We start from the raw sequence: 20,713 nt of genomic DNA, 5'->3' as shown, positions 1-20,713 counted from the left end.
AAACATGATACACGATCCAAGTTTGTTTAATACCTTGGTAGCTTTTTAGCCTCATAGTTTCTGTTAATTGTCTGATTATGTAAGAAACTGTCAAATTTTTTTAATACATAAGGCTACATATTTTTACAGTACTAAAATCCATATTTTTAAACACAATTTCAAAGAGATTAAGTCAGACAATTGTCTTTTGTGGAATTTCCATTCCATAATCCATAAAACTTCAGGCTAAATAGAAATGCTAGTAAGAAAGGCATACAGGAATGTAAACAAGTCACCAGAAAACACCGTAAGAAAAGTAATAAAAATTGAATTCAGACATCAAAAAATCATTGAAACAGGAAGACTGAGTTATGACCTGAGGAAATTCAAAGCTGATCAAATGCGTCTGTCTGCATCAGCATGGTAGTAAATTTGAGATGAAACAGCTGCTGTCAGGCTGGCATTTAGGCTTTTATTAAGGAAAACAATAGTACATTGAGATAAAAATGAAGGAAAGATTGTTTCACATGCCACAGACGCTGAAAATCTTAAAATGTCTTTTGCTGAAATCCTTAGCCTCCAATAACATAAAAATTCAGCTTTTCCCATTTCAGATAACACTGAGAATATATTTTCTCTTAGAAAAGTATTTTGATGTAACATCCCTTTATTTGCTAACTGCTCTGTATTGAACTCCCAGCGGCCATTTTATGTTTTATTAAAGTCTATTAACATTAATTGTCAAAAAGTGTCAATAATAGGAAGAGAACTAAGTCTACCGATGCCCATTTATTTCTCTTCCATTCTTGCTAAGATAATTTTTATTTTATTAAAATAAATTAATTCAGTAGACAAACTAACAGACAGGTATGCAGGTTCATTCATCAGTTCACCGTGAACGTGAGATATAAACGTAGAAGATAGCACCTCATGCTGTTTAGTGGAAATGCTTTCAGGAAGCAGTTACAGATTGGGATCCAAGTTTGAAAATAATATGAAGAAATGTGAGGGTAATTCACTTTAAATTTCAAGAATTCCAGAAAAGCAAACATTCTTGATATTGTTATTATTTACACTCATGCAATTTAGAGTTTAAAATAGCATAGCCAGGTGCAGTATGAGAGAGAAAGATGGGGGAGGGGAGAGAGGGAAACTTTAAAAACAAATAGTGTTAAATGAAATATTAAAAGGAAAATATTTCTATCTATCCAAGATATTTTTTTTAAGTCTGCAGCATTTGTTCATTTCCCCATAAAAATTACTTATAAGCAGAAATGGTATCTGACATTGGATGTTGAAATGCACCCTTGACAGGCCTCCAGTTTCCTCAGCCTTCAAACAGTTCAACAGTAAGATATAATTGATATATTCAGTGATTGCTGCTTGTGATGAAGAAATAGTATAGAAGATAAAATTCCATATAGTTGATGCATTTTTGGAAATGGAAGCTGAAAGATTTTGTATTGTGCTTCATGCAGGGAAGAGTTCCATAAGCTTTGGTAGTGACTTCAAAGTTGGGTAAATTCTTGTTAGTATCATTAATTGTGTATTTGAAATGACAATCGGTGTAAGAGGACAGAGAAATTACTGCCTACATTTCTGATTTCCATTGCGTGCTTTTTCCCTGTATTTTGTGGTTGCTGGTATTTGCAGTTTCAGATTTGTAGCCTGCTAGCCCTATATATAGTTGTATGTAAGTTATACTCAGTATTCATTTTCTGCTGTTTCAAACTATCAGGCTTTAAGAACTCCAGTCCATTAATTTCTGGTTCTAGTTTCAATAGTTCTCACTAAACCATGTCCCTCAACACAAAATCCAAATGTTCCTTGAAAACCTCCAGGGTCGGTGACTCCACCACCTCCCTGGGCAGTCCATTCCAGTGCCTGACCACTCTTTCAGAGAAGTAGTATTTCCTAACTTCCAGCCCAAATCTCCCCTGATGCAGCTTGAAGCCATTCCCTTTAGTCCTATCACCAGTTACACAAGAGAAGAGGCCGACCCCCAGCTCACTACAGCCTCCCTTCAGGTAGTTATAGAGAGCAATAAGGTCTCCCCTGAGCCTCCTTTTCTCCAGACTGAACAATCCCAGCTACTTCGGCCATTCCTCATAAGGCCTGTGCTCCAGACCCCTCACCAATAGTGTCCCCTCACCAATATTGACCCCTCACCAATAGTACAATAACAGGAGGAATAGAAGACATGGGAATTTCCCTGATCTGTGTTTTAAGATGGCTTTGAGATCTCAAAAAGAAAACACCAAAACAAAAAAAAAAAACCACGTCATTTCATGATGCACCTTTATTGTATCCTGAGACATCCCAAACCTATTAGTTGGTACTCAGTGGAATTCTTGCTGTTGTCATTTAACCAGAGTAGGTGTTTACTGGTCACTTGTTTTTTCCATGTTTGTTTTGATGAAATGGAGAAAAGCGTGGTATTTAAGCCTCTAGAATTCATTACCTCCTGAATTCCAGTGCTGTCTTGGTGATTGCATTATTTATCATTTGTTTCATTTAAAGTGGAAACAAAAAATTCATCATTTTGTTCAGCTTTTGTTTTACTTTCGATGTTTGATTTTACTTGTTGCTTTTTATACAGTACACTTTTCAGACCACAGTGTCTGAAAAGTTGCAGTTACATACAGCAATACATAATGGTTTTGTAGAGAGAAACAATTGTAATAGAAAACAAGAAATAGTCACAGTAAAGTTGAGCAAATTTGAGAGCAAAACCACTGTATTGCTAGCACTGGTGTCTAGCAGGTGTCTCCATTTCATTTGCTTGCTTCAGAAGAACTGGTTTTTGCTAAAAGCAGTTTTCTGCCTTGGTCAGCACAGTGGGATCAGCAGGGGACCCACAGGCCCCAGTCTCCTGCACCACACTATGTGACCATCAGCACAACAGAATCAGGTTACAGCATGAGTCAACTGTACGTGTTTTCAGTGATGAATGGTAGCCACAAATGGGGCTGCAGTTAATAACAAAATCAGCAGGTCAAGGGACTTGCTGTTCCCCTCTGCGTTTTGTTCGTGAGGTCGCATCTGAAATACATGCATCTAAAATATTGTATGCAGTTTGTGGTCTGCTCGGGGACTAGCGATTTTTATTTCAAACATGATTTTTACATGATTGCTTGTGTTAGCTGCATTTGTCGTTCTCCTAAGAATTCATTTCATCAGTAACTTGTATAACTTTGTGCCACTGGGATAAGGAATTCACATTTCATACTTCTATGCATCTTTTGAAACTAAGTTATTATCTGGGGACCCTGTGGATTCAGTGGAGAAATGACTGCTTTTTTGCCTCTGTTAAGTGCTCTGGATTGTTCTGCCTTTTTGTAAGAATATTATCTAAAGAAGGCATTGTGAATGGCTTCCTTTTATGGCAGTAGATAGTTTGTTTCCGAGCTCCTCTGTTTATCAGTGCACAGGCAAAGATAGATCTCCCATCTCAGACAGATGTTGAAGAGATCATACCGTAAGTACTTCCATTACTGCACTGTTGGGATCTTCTTGAGAGCTTTAGATAAAGGGAACTGTATTCTTAAGAGGCAATTATTCACCTGAAGACAATATAAGGATTTGTTTTGACCTTTTCTTTCTTTCCAAAGTGGCGAAACAGATCTGCTGAAATGAAAGTGACATAGAATTGTGCCATTGCTGTCAAGTCTTAGTAGATACCATGATAATTCTATCATGAAAGGAAGACAAGGGAATCAGCTGTTATGGATTTAATCCTGCAGACAAAGGACTTTTTGCTCGCTGCAAGCATACCAATTTATACTTTAACAATAAAGTATATCAGCTGATGTATATATGTGTCTATTAGAATTTGGGGTCTTGTTAATATTGTATATGCTGGGTATTTTATATTACTGTTTTCAGCAAGCGTGTAGTTTTAATTCTTCGCATTCATTGTCAGAACTCTATTATGAATGTTAGTTTAATAACTCCTTCAGTAAGTCATGAGTGAGTAACTGCTTGTTAACCACTCTGTGTCACTTTGAATGCTTTTGCTGATGTTTATTATAAATTAAATAGTAGAGGACTTCACCTTAGATAAGAGAATCACAGGTTAAATAACCCTGCAACTTAATAGTGCTCTTGATTCAAGTTTGTTTACTTCTAGTTTAGCTCCAAAAATAAAGCAGTATAGCACATAAATATAAATACATCAACTGTGTAAATTCAGCAGATACTTAAGCACAACAGTGGCTATAAGTACAAGTTGGTAGATAAGATGCTAGAGAGCAGCCCTGCTGAAAGGGATCTTGGTCAACAGTAATCTGAATATGAGTCAACAGTGTGCTTAGGCAGGCAGAAAGGCTAACCATTTCCTGGGGTGCATTGAGCATGACATTGTCAGCCAGGTGAGGAAAGGGATTGTCCTGCCCTACACTGCACTGATGTTTCCTCACCTTGTGTACCATTTGCAGGCTTGGGTGCTACGCTACAAGAAAATGAAACTCTTAGGCAGTGTTCAAAGGAGGGCTACAAAGGTGGGGAAGGGTCTAGAAAGGAAGACATATGACAAGGGTCTGAAGTCCCTTGGTTTGTTTAGCCCAGAGCAAAGCAGGCTGAGGGGAGGCCTCATGATGGCCCGAACTTCTCACAGGGAGCAGAGAGATAGCGCTGAGCTGTGCACAGTGATGTGGACTGTGTGACAATGATGGGACCTGATGGAACAGCATGGAGCTGTGTCAGGGGAGGGTCAGGTGGGGACTAGGGAGAGGTTTTTCAACCAGATGGTAGTAGGCAGGTTCCCTATATTAATGGTCACAGCCTTGAGCTACAGGAGATCAAGGACTGTCTAGAGACCGCTCTCAGACGTATGGCCTGATTTTGAGATGGTCTTGTGTCGAGCCCAGAATTGGTCTTGATGATCCTTACAGATCTTTCCAACTCAGGATATTCTGTGATTCTATAAAAGGATATAAATGAAATCTAATTATCATGACACCCACGGGCACTGAAGTCACCTGTGGAGCTTTCTGAAGTTTAATTGATGAAACTATTGCATGTCATACATTTTGAAGAATGGTGTACTTCCATGCTACCACCCAATAAACTTGTGTTGTTCCTTCTGAAAGTTTTAATAGTCTTAGTATGTGAAAATGCATTCCACCAACATCCAGATGTGTGGGATTTCAGAGATAGATGCATAGTATTGAATATACTGCAGACAGTAAGGAAGATATTGGCATCTGCAGAACAAAGTTGTTGTAAATACAGAAAGTACGCATAAAAATTGAATAAAATGCAATTGGATCTTAGCGTATGTACATGCTGTTAAGAGAAAGTTTCTTACATTCAAAAATGATTTAAAGAATTTTTTGAGTACAATCTTTAAATTTCTGTATCGTAAAAGAATTTAAAGGAAATGTTGCTTAGATTTTTATATAGCAAATATAGCAATCATAGACATTAAAACTGGAGAAGGCAGTTTGCTGCAGCATATATGCTACTAGCAAATGAAACCAAAACACAATAAAGAGGAAAAAGCATTTTGGTTTCAATAATGTTTATGTTTGTTCAAAAAGATCTAATGCATACTTATTGACTACAATACCCTATGTTCAGAAATAATAAATGTAGTCTATGTACTTAAGGGAAGTAAATAATCAGCACATATAGATGCTTGTACAGATAAAGCTTTTATTGTATGTGTTGCTCCTGATACTGTCCATTATTATCCTTCTTTTTGTTGCCTTTATTTTATTTGTAAATTCAAACCTCAAGACTTTTCAGAAGTTGTTAAGATATTGTAGACACTGAGAAATATTGGACAGTTTCAGAAAACTGACATATCTTCCTTTATGGATATATTTCTTCTTACTGCAGATCTAATGCATTTGAAGTGCTGGCACTCGATGGAGTTAGTACTGGGATACTTCAGTTTTATACAGCCCAGGAGAGTGCTGACTGGCTGAGAGCAATATCAACTAACATCAGTGATTTGACACTGCAAAATGTATGTTACTTTCTGCATATTTTCTTGTCTGTGATGTTGTAAAATTATATCTAATTTTCCAAGGGCAGAAAACAATTCACATGTAAGATACAACATATAAACATATAAAATGTGTTCTAATGGGAAGGAAAAGGACAAATTAAACACCAGGAAGTGGTTGTCTGATCAATCAGAAGTAGTAAGAAGTTTTCAAGACTTGCAGTGTTATGTTAAAACAAATAACAGTAAAAAATTCAGATTTTAACTATGATTTTAAAGCCTTTTTAAGGAAAAATATGGATCCTTCCTAGTCATTTCACAGAGCTTTAGAAATGGCCAAATAGTTTGTGTTTATATTTTTGTAATTAAAATATTCTTAAAATGAGTATTGATTTTGAAATAGGTGTGTGGAAATTCTAGCTAGTAGCTGGAATAGAATAGAAGCTAATGAAGTGCGACTTATAGTGGCTTACTGGGAGATGGTATTTTTACCTCTGTAAGTTTTCTAGTTGTGTTATTTAAAATTGCATTATTTCATCCTTCTCTGCAAAAGCCTAAGGGTGCTTATCCTGGTGTAAGTTAAGGCTGTAAATTTATATGTGGCATTTACTGTTGCAAGCATAAGTATTAAATCATCCCTGGAGAAACAGAAAATCATTATTTGGACAGGACATTATTATTTCAAGGAAGAACAACTGGAAATTATTGAAGATCCTGGAATGAATTATAGAGTTAAACAGGCAACTCAAGCATGTTCTATATTGGAAATATATTTCAGTCTTTCTGAAATGGTAGAAATCAATGATGAGAAAGGAAGTGTGCAGCTCTCCATGCCTGTTTTTAGTCTTTTTTTTTTTTTTCTTTTTTTTTTTTTTTCCAGATGTGCTCAGACTGTAATTTTGCCTAGATGATCTGATAGAGTAGATATCTTTAGTTGATACTTTTTATTCTAGAGTAATTGTTGCTTAGTTCTTTAAATTATATTCTGTATAATTTTTATTGGGTTTCAATATAAATCTTTGGTCAAACCAGATTATAAATAGAAGTTATTTTTCTGGTCTTCTAAAGTTACCTGTAATCACATTTGACCAAAATAGTTTTTTAATTAAATTAATTATTTTTTAACATTCAATTACTGAGTCAATATATTTGACAAAATCAAATACAGTTGCTTGTCATATGTTCTTTATAAATTATAGATATTGGTATTTGATAATTCTGCTATTCTAAATTATACGGGAATATTTTTAGAGCAATTCCAGACTATAGTTCCTAATCACATTTCTGTTTCTTTCACTTTCTAAAGTGAGAAAATGCTACTTTAAGGATATAGGTAAATAAATCAGTAAAAAGCAGCTATAAGCAGATTTTATTATGGGAATGGTCTGTTATTTTCCTAATGTGCTATGCCCAGTAGAGTGTGTCCTGACACAATATCTTAATGGTTTTGCAACCTGTCAGCAACAATACTCTTTTTTATACTGAGTATTTTTCTTGGTCCTCTCAATTATCTATCACAATAATGAATTGTGTAAACAAAGTAGTCCACCTAGTGTTCTTCTAAGTGGCCATTCAGGGAAGAAAGCTGTTGTGTGTGTTTCTTTTCAAACTTGAAAAATTAATGCATTCACTGTTCTCAGTCAGATATAAAGTCTGTACAAATCACATTAGAAAAGAGTAAATTTCTTCAATTTAGCGCTTGACAGGCTCTGTCACATGTGTAGCCTGTGCTGTGACTGGACTGGTCTGCACATTGTGCTGTTTTAATTACTAATAATCAAAACAAGAGGTGTAATAGCATAACAGTATCTATTTCATTGCAAACTACTTTTTTTAATACCAAGAAGATGAGATTGGAGTGCACCTTAAGTGTATAGCAAAATACAGCAAGAGTCTGCTCCCCACCTCTAAGGGGCAAGGGACACAGAGTGTTTGACACCACAGCAAAAAGGGCAAGGCCCTTGGAATAGTCTTCTAGTCTTCTGGATGCTTTTTATTACCTCACTGTTATCATTTCACAAAATGTTACTGCTGTTATCATCGTTCAGAAGTCTGAAGTTCCTCCTACCTTTTTCCTTCTACATCTATCCTGTAGTCCTTGAAGAGAATCACTACCTGTTGAAAAACTACTTCACATTATCCCTTATCTACTTAAAAGTTAATTTATTTATTTTGCCGACATTGAATTCAATTGTTTTCCAAATACTTAAAAAATTTTTATTGTCCCATGCCTTTATATCTTCACATGAATTATTTGCTTAATGCTCAATCACAATGGACCTTCTCACTGATACTGTTGGCATAAAGAATGCCAGTGTTCTTACTAGTTCTATTGCTAAGTATTTAAACAATGTTTTCTATTCTTCTATTTTACTTCTTCTCATTTTTAGATTTTGCTAATATTCATTTCATTACTTGATCCAGTCTGCCTGCAGCTTAATCATTCTTAATTCAGTTATGCCTGTTAATGCTACTCTTTTATATACATTCATCATGTACTTTTGCATACCATTTTGAATAATTTCGTTTTGAATTTTAGTTCTTAAATTGCTCATAGTGCCAGGCACCCTCTCTTTCATGCCACGCTTTTCTCTATATAATTTATTTTGCCACTTTGCCACTTAGCAGTCTTGTTCAACAACAGCTAGCTCTCTGTCAGACCTCCCGGTTATGCCAGAAGACAACCTTATTGTAGGCAGTATAAAAATAACTACCGAAACATGACACTTCTGCTAATGTCAGACTACTCTTTTGAAGTATTAAAACATCTAACTTCTTTGCAAAGGCAAGCTATCTGGGGATAAAATAGAAAGGAGAAATTGTCTTTCAATAATGAAGATGTGGAGAGTCATTGCTGCATAAGGTTGCTACCCCAGGATGCTAGCATACCTAGTAAGAGTTAATCAGTAGATGAGAAATAATGATTCTGGTACTAAGCTGTGAGATAGATAGTTCTTATAAAACGCAGAAGCACGGGGAATGTTACAACACAGTGAAAGAGGTAAGGGTGTCTTTCCAGCCCTGCTTATTGATCAATGCCTTGTACATTCAGCTAGGGAAATCTCCCGATAACAGTAATACAAGCAGTGGATTGCTTTTTGCTGAGAACCCTTGCCTCAAATTATTCACCAGTCTGTTCGTATTCTTGTATTTCACTTGCTGTTACACCCACGTGAATCTTCCCCATCATGGCCATTTGTGTTTCAATCCCCAAGCTTCTCAGTATTCCCCAAGCTTTCCACATTTACCTTCAGTGAATCAGAACCTCATATTTATTTCTTCATGCACCTCTTTTCTCGCAGGAGGAGGTATAGTTGAAGAAACTGAGGGGAGATTGAAAACAGAAACTGCCAAATTCAAAAGCACAGGAGACAACTTAGTCTGCATCTGCTTCTCACTCCAGTTCTTATTTGCTTACTTAGAAGGTTCTTTGTAGGATGAAGTGGCAGTGCTGAGCTGGGGATGATTTTTACATGAGTTCTTTAGAATAAGTTCTCCCTCTGCTTTGCACCATTCGGGTAGCCAGCTATTCAACAAATAAAGCTTTACTCATGGATCTTAATTTTTTATTTATTTATTTATTTATTTATTTTCAAACAGAAAAAAAAAAAAAGCCACCTAAAAAAAGAAATACCTTTTCCAAAAAAGTGGTCAGATGCTGGAATGGGCTGCCTGGGGAGGTGGTAGAGTCACCAACCCTGGAGGTATTCAAGAACATTTAGATGTTGTGTGGAGGAGCATGGTTTAGTGGGAAATATTGGTGTTTGGTGGACGGTTGGACTGGATGATCTTGTAGGTCTTTTCCAACCTTGGTGATTCTATGATTCTAAATTTAATGCTGTCAGTTCATTTGCATTAAAAAGACTTACTATATTTATTACTTTCTCAAGTTTTTTTTCTATTTTTTCAGCATATTTTAAAGCTGTTATTTTTCAGTATGTTAATCACAAATAGATGAGTAATTTACAAGCAGGTAAGAGAGTGAGTTAAGACACAGTTGTGCCACTGTGAGCAGTATTTATGGTTTTTGTAAATAATTCCAGCAGCTTCACTGGAGGATGGTAGAAATTTAAAATTTGGTTTGAAGACAGGAATATTTGCCTCTTTTAATACACGTGTTTTAGTATTTAAACACTTTCTGCTATGCCTAAATGTGCAGGTGTATATAAGTGATACACTCACTGTACAGAGAAATTTCTGACTTAAGAATTATGAGTTTTGAACTTACATATAAAAAGAAAGAGGGCAGATGGCTTCCTTTCATTAAACATACACACATAATATGTGTGATAAATACAGATGGAAATAAAATCCTTGAATGTCTATAATACACAGGAAGCAACATAAAAATTTGACTGTCTCAGTAGTACTACAAACAGTCTTACTGATGGGATGAAAATGTGATACTTTTTTCTTGGTGCCTTTTTTTTTTTTTTAATTTTAAATTCAGAAAATCGTGTTTGAAGGTGCTACTTATCAAACCATTGAGACTATAAAGGGAAGTCAATAAGGATAGGAATTTCATCACCTAAATTTAGACAAACAGTAAGCAATTGTGTACAACCCTTTTAGAGGCAAAAAAGAAGAAATAGGTACCTGTCAAGATCTTTGTCTCTCTCTTTGCTGACTAGAAAGATAGTATATCAGATGTAAAATTATTATTATTATTTTTAACATTGTCAATAGTGAGATAAATCCCTACCTGGGAGATATTTAGACGTAGGTATGTAGTTCTGAGTGATTTCATCCCCATTCCATTCCTGCTCTGTATGTATTCATTTAAAACAGTGTAGTAATTACAGTTGCTTAATGCTTCCAAGTTGCCTGCTGTCTTTGAAGATCCAAGGTTTTGGTTTTTGCCTCTCCTGATGTTTCCAGTTATTACACTGCAGTGCTGAAAACTCATGCAGTCCCTGCAATGTGTTGCCTATTCCATTTGTATTCCTGTCTAAGTGCATCAGCTGTGCAGGGATATAGAGAGCACCTGCTGCCTTGCAAAGTGGAAAGTGCATACTTTTCTTTCCTCCTGATGTAACGTGATGCAGAAGATCTTTCTGCTCCCCTCAGTTACATTAGGGCTGCAGCCATCCCTGCTTTGAATAGGGAATGAGCTAAGGCTGTGCAGTGAAACACTGTGGAATAGGAAGCATTGCTTCCTGTACCAGAAGGAATCTGGACTGATGATGAGAATGCTCTTCCTTCACTCACCAGTAAAACTGCATGTCCTGTCTCATACTTAGGTTTCCAGGCTTATTGGAACATAGTAAAATAAAAAGCAAAGTAGCAAAATTCTTCCTGTTACATTGAGTGCTGAAGTAATTTGACTGAACCGTAGAGGAGGATGAAAGAGATATGATCTCCACTAGTTCTGATTATCTGCACTGGTTTATATTATTGTAATATTTATGATGTCTTTGAGTTGACTTACAAGGAAATAATATTTTCTGTGTGTGTAGCTTGACTCCTGTGTAGTTACTTTGTGCATATGTTTGTTTCTGAAGCACTGGAGATCACCTGTAGCTGAAGTTGAGCATTGTTTTATGGTATTCTTACTGATGTTACAGTGTTTCAGGTGTCTTTTCCTTATGTCCTATGCAAATACTCACATAACAGAGTGTGGTTCTTGAGTTCCCACTGTTTTGATACTGTCGGGGCCCTGAGAGCACCAAGAAGCTCTTCTACCTTTTCCTCTCCCCAGGGCTCCAAGTCCATGCAGGACCATGGCTTGAGCTGCTGTGGTCAGAGCTGTGTGTGAGAGCTGCGAGGAGCCATGCCAGAGGCCCCACTTCCCACTTTGCACTCTATGCAAAATAACTGCTTCCTATCACCATCTATTAGTTATATGTGCATGTGTACGTATATATCATTACATTCCACAATGGTACTTTGTGAAAACCAAATAAGCAACAGTCTCATGGTCAGTATATTGTTATTTTATCGATAAACAAGTTAAACAGCTTCAGAGAGCCCACAAGAATTCCAGCAAACCCTGGCACATCCTGAAACCTCTGCAATTAGTTGTAACACAAAGCTTGTTGGCTGCTTCCATGCATATTTTCAGGACACGGATTGGATGGAATTAACTTTCTTCATTGCAGCCCTCATGGTGCAGTGATTTGCATTTGTGGCTAAATCTGTGTTGATATCAGTGTTTTGGCTGGTGCTAGTCAGTGCCTTTAGGGCATCAAGGATTTATCTTTTTCTCAATCTGAACCACCCTCAGTAAGGAGTGGGCAAGAAGCTGTGAAGGGTCATAGCTGGAACAGCTAACTTACACTGATGAAGGAGATATTCCATACCATCAATGTCAATGTTGTGCTCAGCAATAAGTATGGGTTAGTGGGAAAAGATGGGTGGTTTTTCTTCCATAACTGCTGGGAGACTAATTGGACATCTGGTTGCTTGTAGCAGACACTGAGAGATTGCCTTTGGATCACTTCTTTTTTTTCCTTTTCCTTTGCTTATTAAACTGTCTTTATCTTCACCCTTAAGTGTTATTGCTTTTCCTATTTTTAACCTCCTCCTGATGGAACAAGGAAGCAAGAAGGCTGAGAACTACATGACTGCAAACATGCTCTGCTTATCCCCAGATTTCATCTTACAGATCTACTATTGCCAGGATACAAGACAAGATTCTGGATTTCTTCTGCTCTTTTCCTGTATCGATTGTAGCTTTTCCCATGCATAATTGTAGTTTTTGGTATTTATCATAAACCTTTCACCGTTTATAACATAGGCCAACAATGTCACTGGAGGTACTCATCATCTTTCCAGTTCTTGCAGTCTTTATCCCTGCATGTAGAGGAATGTATATTTCCACTAATTAAGTGCTCTTTTTAGATTCCATACTGTTAGTATACTTACTAATATCAGAGAGTATCTGCCAGGGTTTGCCCACCACTCATCTCTGCAAATGGTATCTGCCAAAGAAAATCTAAAATCAGACTAACTCTAATCTGAACAGCAAACAAGAAGAAAGATAAGTAATTTATACTGAATGGTAAACTAAGAGGAAATTCTAAGTAATGTTTGTTTCATCTCTAATCATGTCTTATGCTTTAAGTAAGGTGTGTACAGTATAATATTTTTACACAGAGTGCAAAACTTAAATTCAAAAATGCATATCTTTATTAAGGATTTTATGAAAACTTTTGAGTCTTTTGTTTTATAAACTTAGCAATAATGTAGTATTTATACATGGAATTTTTAAATTTCTTATTATTTGGAAGTGAATGCAGTGTTTAGTAACTGTCTCAGTGCTAGCTGCATCACAGAAACACTTTACATCAGTTTATTAATAACTGTGTGTTCTGCTTCTCTGTTCTATAGATGAAAATGGCAAATAAATGCTCTTCTCCCTCAGACCAGGTAAGACTTTCATTATGTTATCCACATTTTCTGATGATTGCTAAGTTGCAAAATTTGCAGTAAGCCATTAGCAAACACTGAAAGTTTTCTATGGTTTTAAGTTCTGAATTAAATTCTACTTAGTACATGATGTATATACATGACAGAGGGGTACAGTGTAACTTACAACTGTACCTTGGAAAGCACCGAGTGTGTTTGTGTGTAGTATAATCACAGTGAGTCTGACAAGTTAAGCGTGTGCTTAAATCTCACATAGTGCACAGTTAGCTAAGAAGTTATGGATCTAATCTGCTTTGAACATGTCATATTGTGCAGATGGCATATTTGCCATCATCCTTTGTCTGGGACTTCTAAAGATCAGCCTGGTGAGATATTTCTTCTGCTCCTGCTAGCCAAATGTCCTGAAGTCTCAAATGAATGTATCAAACTGGGAAGCCTTCTTACTTCAGATCTTTTTCTTTTTCTATGTAAAACATAATTTTAGCATTTTTTCAGGTTAATCCTGTAAGTTTGGGAAACACTTTGAAGGTTTTATTGGAAATTTTCACTTTATATGTGCTTTCACATCATCAGTCTGGCATTAAACCATTACTCAGGAAGAAAGAGCCCAATCCTTGCACTTTCTAAAAAATGCTGGTTTATGGATTAAAAACTGAAAATGATGCAAAGTATCTTCCATATTTAATGTCTTGCTAGAGTAATTTATTATAGAATTTTATTGCAGATATTAAAAACTGAGTCAAAAATGCTTCTTACTGGGAATAAATAAATAATTGTTACTAGCATGGCAGATTGAATGTTCTTTTATATGTCACTGATTTGTCATTTGTAAAATGTACTTGTAAACTTACATACTTTTCTAGAAGCTATTAGAAATATTTAACTATTGACATGTTCTTACACATGATGTTATTTTCTTATAATTGTGTCAGTATTCGAAAAAAAATGCACCTGAAAAAAAAAATGCACTCTTTAATTCTGTGCATGGCAGATAGCCAGCAATTGTCCCCAAACCAAAATAAATACTACATTGTATAAAAAGGAAGCATTTAATTGATCTCTTTGCCATGGTTTTTAAATATTAATCAAGTCCATATGAAAAACTGTTGATTACGAAAGGTAGGGGAAAAAGTATTGAATATGAAATGACAATTCCTTGTTTTTTAAAAAATATTGAGGACAGTCATACAGCCTGACATTTGATTTCCTGAATTAGCAGGTTAGTCTCCATAAGCTGGCGCTCAGTGCAGAAAATTATCCCCTTCCAGAGTTATTCATATGAGGAACTTGGTACTGCTTCTTTAAATTATTCCTTATAGGAAACTTTTTTTCTGTCTTTCCTTTCATCATTAGAAGAGAAACCTCCTAGGTTGGTATCTACAGTAAGTGCCTAAAATTAATTTAATACTTATCTCAATTTTTCTGTGCAGAGTATGAGAATAACAAAATAGAATCAGAACTTTAATGTCAGGCTTGAATATTTGAGACAGGACTGACAGAAACAAACATTGGGTTATTCCCTTGTATGGAGAGTCACCCCAGCCTGTGTTGTGCCAGTTTGTCTGCAAGTACAAGTATTAACAGGTATACAGGTATTATAAAAATTTAAGTTATTTGGTAAGTAGCACAGCTAAAGCTGTGGCTCCAAGTGGCTGTATAACCTCTGTAGATCTCAGAAGAAAGGGGGGCTGAGCCAGGTTGTGCATTATTTTATTGAGTATGAAGCATGTTTACAGTCACCATTTTCCAAGTACTGTAACTTTTGATTCTGCCTAATGCAATTTATGACAGTTCTCTAGAGACTTGAAACCACTTGATTCTGTGTTATCAGCAGGCAATTAGAATGGGGACTCAATTTTGTAAGAGACACATTGCTGGATTGCTGTGTGCCTTTTATGAAACAGTAAATTAGGTGATTCTTAGTACAGAAAAACTACTTATGAGAGTAGTTTTTTAAATTTCATTTGCTGTTTCTTTTTAACCTTTTTAAAACTAATAGAAGCATAGTTTCTTCTTGGTAGAAATAGGAAAATATTGATCAAATATTAACTAGGACAATATAGTCTTTATGGTATAAAACAGATTTTCACTGTTTCCTATGATGTCTTTTGCCTTGTTTGTTTCAATTTTTGCAGATGGAGGAAAAGGTGAACTCTCTCTGTGTGTATTTTCATTTTCTCTTTTGTAGTGATTATAAGGTTTTCAGTATTTATAGAAGTCAATAATTTAGAGCACTGGAAGAGTCCAATATTTTCACCGCAGAATTACTTCACCAGAACTATTCACTGGCCTTCACAACCAGAGTCAAGACCTGCAATGGATGCAGTTGTGCATTAATTGAACCAACAGGAGTTTGGATAATTTTTTTAATTTTGATATTTCTAAAATGTCTTCAGTAAATAAAGAGACAATTGTCTAAACCATGAGCTTGCTCTTGACCTCTGGCAGAAATTATACAAAAAAAGAAATCTGGAAACAACATATATGAAAGCACAACATGTGACAAGGAAAGACTAGAGGACATAGATTAAGATGCCTCAGCAAGAGATAGATCGGTAACAAAACTTACCTGTTAGAAAAAGGCAAAGACAAATGTTTGTCTTCTACGCAGTGCATCGGAAGTCAGCCTTCTTAAAAGGCTTTTAAGCTGACCTTAAAAGGTCACTGCAACAGATGGTTACTGCAATTAGTACAAACAAAAATTACTAAATCTCAAGTTACACTATGAGGAAATTTTTGATGATGTTTATTCTTTTGAGGCCTGGAGATATAAGAAAGGCTGGTCAAAGTCTGTTTAAATTTTAATATATTCATTGGTCCTTATTTTTTATGTTTTTTTTCTCATTTCTTTGGGTATTTCAACTACAAACTGTGATACCACCTCCACTGTTTATTAGCTTGTACTCTTTTTTACTGTATTTTGACATTGTTTACCCAGAAGAATTCCTAAAACATGTTACTCATCTATCTGGCCTGTTAGTTTATCCCATTATTATTAGCCATGGGCTTGAGCAGCCAGGCGATTTTCCCCTTGTTCTGTCTGCAATGTCCAACAGTTTCCCAAGGTATTACCTTGTCAGTTTAATGTCAGTCCAGGCTGGCCATCTTCCACAACCATGTCTCCATTGTGGCTTTGGAAAAAGAGGTAAGCATTCAAGGCTGTATGTACTAAATGACTTCAAGACAAGCAAGTTGTTTTGTTGTAGGGCCTTGGCAGGTAAACTGCATGTGATGATATACTGAAAATACTGACCAGAGCTTATCCATGGAAACACTGAAAGAAATGGGGTTTTGATACTTAAAGAACAGAGCACAGAGATATAAATGAAATTTTCAGGAGTGTTAACTTAATGCTTAGTGATAGCAAGTACAAAAGGCAAGGAATTATGACGGAGACCAGCTCAAGACGCCTGGGACAGACGGGCTTAGGCTCTGGTGGCACAAGAAGCAAAGTTTATTGTTGTTATAGAGTTTTTATATCTTTTAGCTACAGGAGTATACAATACTTAAATCAGATAACATTCATGCAGCTGACAGCAATACATCATTACTTAATTAGCTCTTTGTGGATTATGGTCAGTACAGTGATCAAAAGGTGTTCTCTCCACAGAACACGTTCTGCTCTTGGTCATGGAACGAAGAAGCTGTAACTTATGCTTGCCAGTTTCACATGGCAGTCCTTCCCTTTCAGGAGGGGCTGCATGTTTCACGTGGCAGTCCTTCCCTTTCAGGAGGGGCTGTATGTTCCCTGTTTGACCCTTTCAGGCCAGCCAGGTCTGTTTTGCTTAACAGTCTTCCTCAGAATTATGCCACACAAGCTACGTATTCTGGATCACAGTGGCTTTTCCATAGTTTTGAACTTAAGAAATTTTAGTTTTTTTCTAATTAACCCAGAACAAAATATTTGAATTTTTGTGTATAGTAAATGATTTTATATCTAATAATAATTTGATAGGGTAAAAAATTAGTCTGATATATTTACAGCAAGCAATTCATGTTAGACATAAGGAAGAGATTTTCTTATCATTCGTAAAGCTAACAAAACCCTAGAGAAATTATGCAATTACTTTTACTGGAGATCATTGGCTTTGCATTTTGAAGAAGTAATGTACTGCATTTATCAGAAGCCTCTTTTCCCCTCTGTTTTTAATGCTATGTGGTCTTAATTCTGAGTAAAGAGATTTTCAAATATGGAGCGTTTTCCCGTTATTCCTCCTTGTTAACTGTTGTCCCAGGTATGCCATGAACATTTTCTCTTGGTTTCATGCTGCAAGTTAAAAGGAACCCTACATATACTCTTGTAATTAAAAGTGTAGCATATGCTCATAAAATTAGTAAGTCTGAATTGTTAGTCTGGAGAAGTTAGATTCTTACAGACAATTTTGTAATTTGCAACTGTAAAATGACAGCAGAACTAAATTCTTTCAAGCATAAAGTAACCACTTAAAGTACAATTGAGATGTTCCTTGGTGGCTGTTTTAACTTCTTTTGCACGGGAGGTCAGCTGTGCAAGAGAATTCTAGTGAAATTCTCTTGATCTGCTTCAAAGATTTTTCGTGGACCTCTTCTCTTTCACTGAAAATACAACTTATTCTAATATGTAAGTACCACTTCAAAGCACTTGAACTTTTTAACCTATCAGTTCGCTATTATGTAGTACCTTTGTGGGGTAAATAATTATTTTGCTTATTTTTGAGAGAAGCTTGCTGTAGATGAAAAGGTAGGCAAAATTTGCCAGACTTTCCAGAACAAATCAAGAAATTATACAACTGTGTTTCTGAACTTATTTCATGGAGTGTGACACATTGTCTACAGTACACACGTTTCTCAGTTTCCACAGTGTTTACATTTTCCATTTGGTGTGTGTTGTGTTAATGAAATAGTTTATCTTAATTTTTTCTTTGAAATTGTGAAATTTCTAAACATTGGATTCTAAAAAATGTAGAATAGATTCAGTGAAGGAAATGTACTCCTATTTAAGTTGAAATGTTCAAAAAAGTGCATGTCAGTAGTGCTTCTTACCCTAATGAAGACTACTTCTTCCAACATTTAGCTTTTTCTGTGATTTCTCTGGCAGTGTGTAGTACAATATAGTTCTGGCTTCAGTCAGAAGTCATTTTCTCTAGTTAAGCTGTCTTCCTTAGCTGTTGGAATTTGTTAAAGAAAAATTGCAATTGTTCTTTATTCTCCTTTTTATTGTATTTTTCTGCTTTATGCCTTGTCAGAAAGACTAGAGTATGTCTTGTGGATTGTCAGAAAAACTTGGAGTATGCTCTTTGCAGCTTTTAGAACCCATTGCTTATCCAAGTAATATTATAGAACTACAAAACTATTTCACTGGATTAACACTATCAGTTCAGTCCTCCTTCTGAATGATTCTCCAATTAAGATTATTTTAACAGATTTTTAAGTAGAACTGTTATTTCATTGTTTAACATGTAAAAGGAACCTAAGACTATATTTTCATCAGTTTTCTTCTTTGAAGACACTTTTGCAGTACCTGTGTTTTCAAAGTTTTTTTTCCTTTTCCAAAATGGCAGAAGAAACAGTTTGAGTATTTGGTGAGGAAGGGAATAGCTTTTTAGGTATACTTTTTAGTTGTTGTAATATGTTAAGATACAAAATAGAAAAATAGGACCAAAAGCATGAGAACATGAACTTTCCATTTTTAATTAGTTTAGATAGTTCCTGCTACACAAATAGTCCTACTGATTTAGTATAATACAAGAATGCAAACAGAACTGGAAATCTGCTAATACAGAATAAGGAGGATCATGATAGTTAAATAAGATTTGACCACACATTGCTGAGATATGAATGTTGCTTTTGAAGTGAGAAAAGGAACTATTGGGCAGCATGAATAAAGAATGAAATCTAATTAGGTAAAAGAATGTTCCGATTCACGTAAAATTAATTCTAATTGCAGAAATACTCTGTGAAATGATGTAAAAATGACAAACTAAACCGGAAGAACTAACAAGAAAAGTTAGGGGGAAAGTACAGTATTAAGAGGTCAAGATAAAACTTCAGCAGTTTGATATCACAGACATAAAATTTAAGTGACTGAACTGAAAGGAAAAGGATTTATAATTGGATCTAACAGATTTTAAAAATCTGGGTCTTGTTTTGCTGATAGCCATTTTCTTGATCTCTAGATTCAATGAGAGAACTCAAATGTTTTCCTATCTAGATCACTAAGTATTTAAACAAATACAATCTCCCAGAAAGAGGTGTGAATGTGCTCAAGTACTGAAACTTCTGGTAATTTCATCAAACGCCAGACTAAGTTGCTCAGAGAGGCTATGGAATCTCTATCTTTGTTTGATATTAAAAAACAAATCATATTAATTATTATGCCATAAATTATATGTTTTATAAGTTGATAATTAAAACTCAAATGAACATGTTGCTGAGCAAACTTATTTACATTGGCTACAAAACAGGATATTGGACTCCTGAGGATAATGACCTCCAGAGACCCCTCTCAGACTAAAACTGTTCTGTAATTCTGTGTGGCTCCTCTTTCCAGAAAGACCCTTATATATTGTCAAAGAGAAAAATCTGGGCTCTAACAGAGCTATTTTGATGTCTGACAGAAGGCTAATAGATTAATATTTTCAACTGAGTAGAGATATGTATTTTGTTTTTTCACATCTGCTCACAGGACAGATACAACTGATATTTAGTCATGGAAACTGATTTGCATGCTGCCTGCTTTTCACCAGGCATTCCTGTCACATGACAGGCAACTGTGCACTGTAGAAGGGCCACAGAACTCAGATCAGTAGTTGGGCCACTATTGCTCGGAGCTATAGTACATATATTATTGGTTTACCACTGTCTGTAGTGCTCAGAAAGAATTTTTTTCAAATGCCATTTATTGCATTCAGGAGTGAACTTGGTGTTCTGGATCCTAACCTGAGCAAGAAGACTATTATGAATATAGTTAGTGTCATCAGCCCCAAGACTCGCTGCCTCCTTATTAAAACAAGTAAAGATGTAAAATAATTATCACTACACATAAGACTCTGAATCATCTTTATGTATGTGAAAGACAGATAGAGAAGGTCATAGAGATTCAGGAAATCTATTAGCTTTTCTTCCCTCTACAGAATCATAGAATCACTCAGGCTGGAAAAGACCTTAAAGATCATCAAGTCCAACCATGACCTAAACATACTACCCTGAATAACAACCATCTGCTAAATCAACACTCCCTCCCTACTTGGTGTCGACTGCAAACTTCCTGATGGTGCACTCAATCTCCTCATCAAGATCATAATGATCAAGATGTTAAATAGAAGCCCCAGTACCGAGCTCTGGGGGATACTGCATGTGACTAGGAGTCATCACTCCAGTATGTGATCTTTTCAAAACAAGCTCTACCACTTGTTTTCAAAAAGACTATAAACAATT

At 35.8% G+C, this 20,713-nt stretch overlaps 1 protein-coding gene across 1 annotated transcript in view; it reads left to right on the top strand.

Moving 5' to 3' along the window:
* The window catches only part of SNTG2 (syntrophin gamma 2), a 139,416-nt gene that overhangs the window by 70,635 nt on the left and 48,068 nt on the right, over positions 1-20,713 (top strand). The window contains exons 11-12 of the mRNA XM_052701721.1: positions 5,821-5,950; positions 13,259-13,297. Coding sequence (XP_052557681.1) covers positions 5,821-5,950; positions 13,259-13,297 — 169 coding nt within the window. The remainder of the gene's footprint in view (positions 1-5,820; positions 5,951-13,258; positions 13,298-20,713) is intronic.

This window comes from Tympanuchus pallidicinctus, unplaced genomic scaffold, assembly GCF_026119805.1.
Source record: "Tympanuchus pallidicinctus isolate F22 unplaced genomic scaffold, pur_lepc_1.0 scaffold1, whole genome shotgun sequence".
Lineage (NCBI taxonomy): Eukaryota > Metazoa > Chordata > Aves > Galliformes > Phasianidae > Tympanuchus > Tympanuchus pallidicinctus.
Note: the sequence above shows the minus strand (reverse complement) of the source record. Positions and strands in the feature narration are given on the sequence as shown.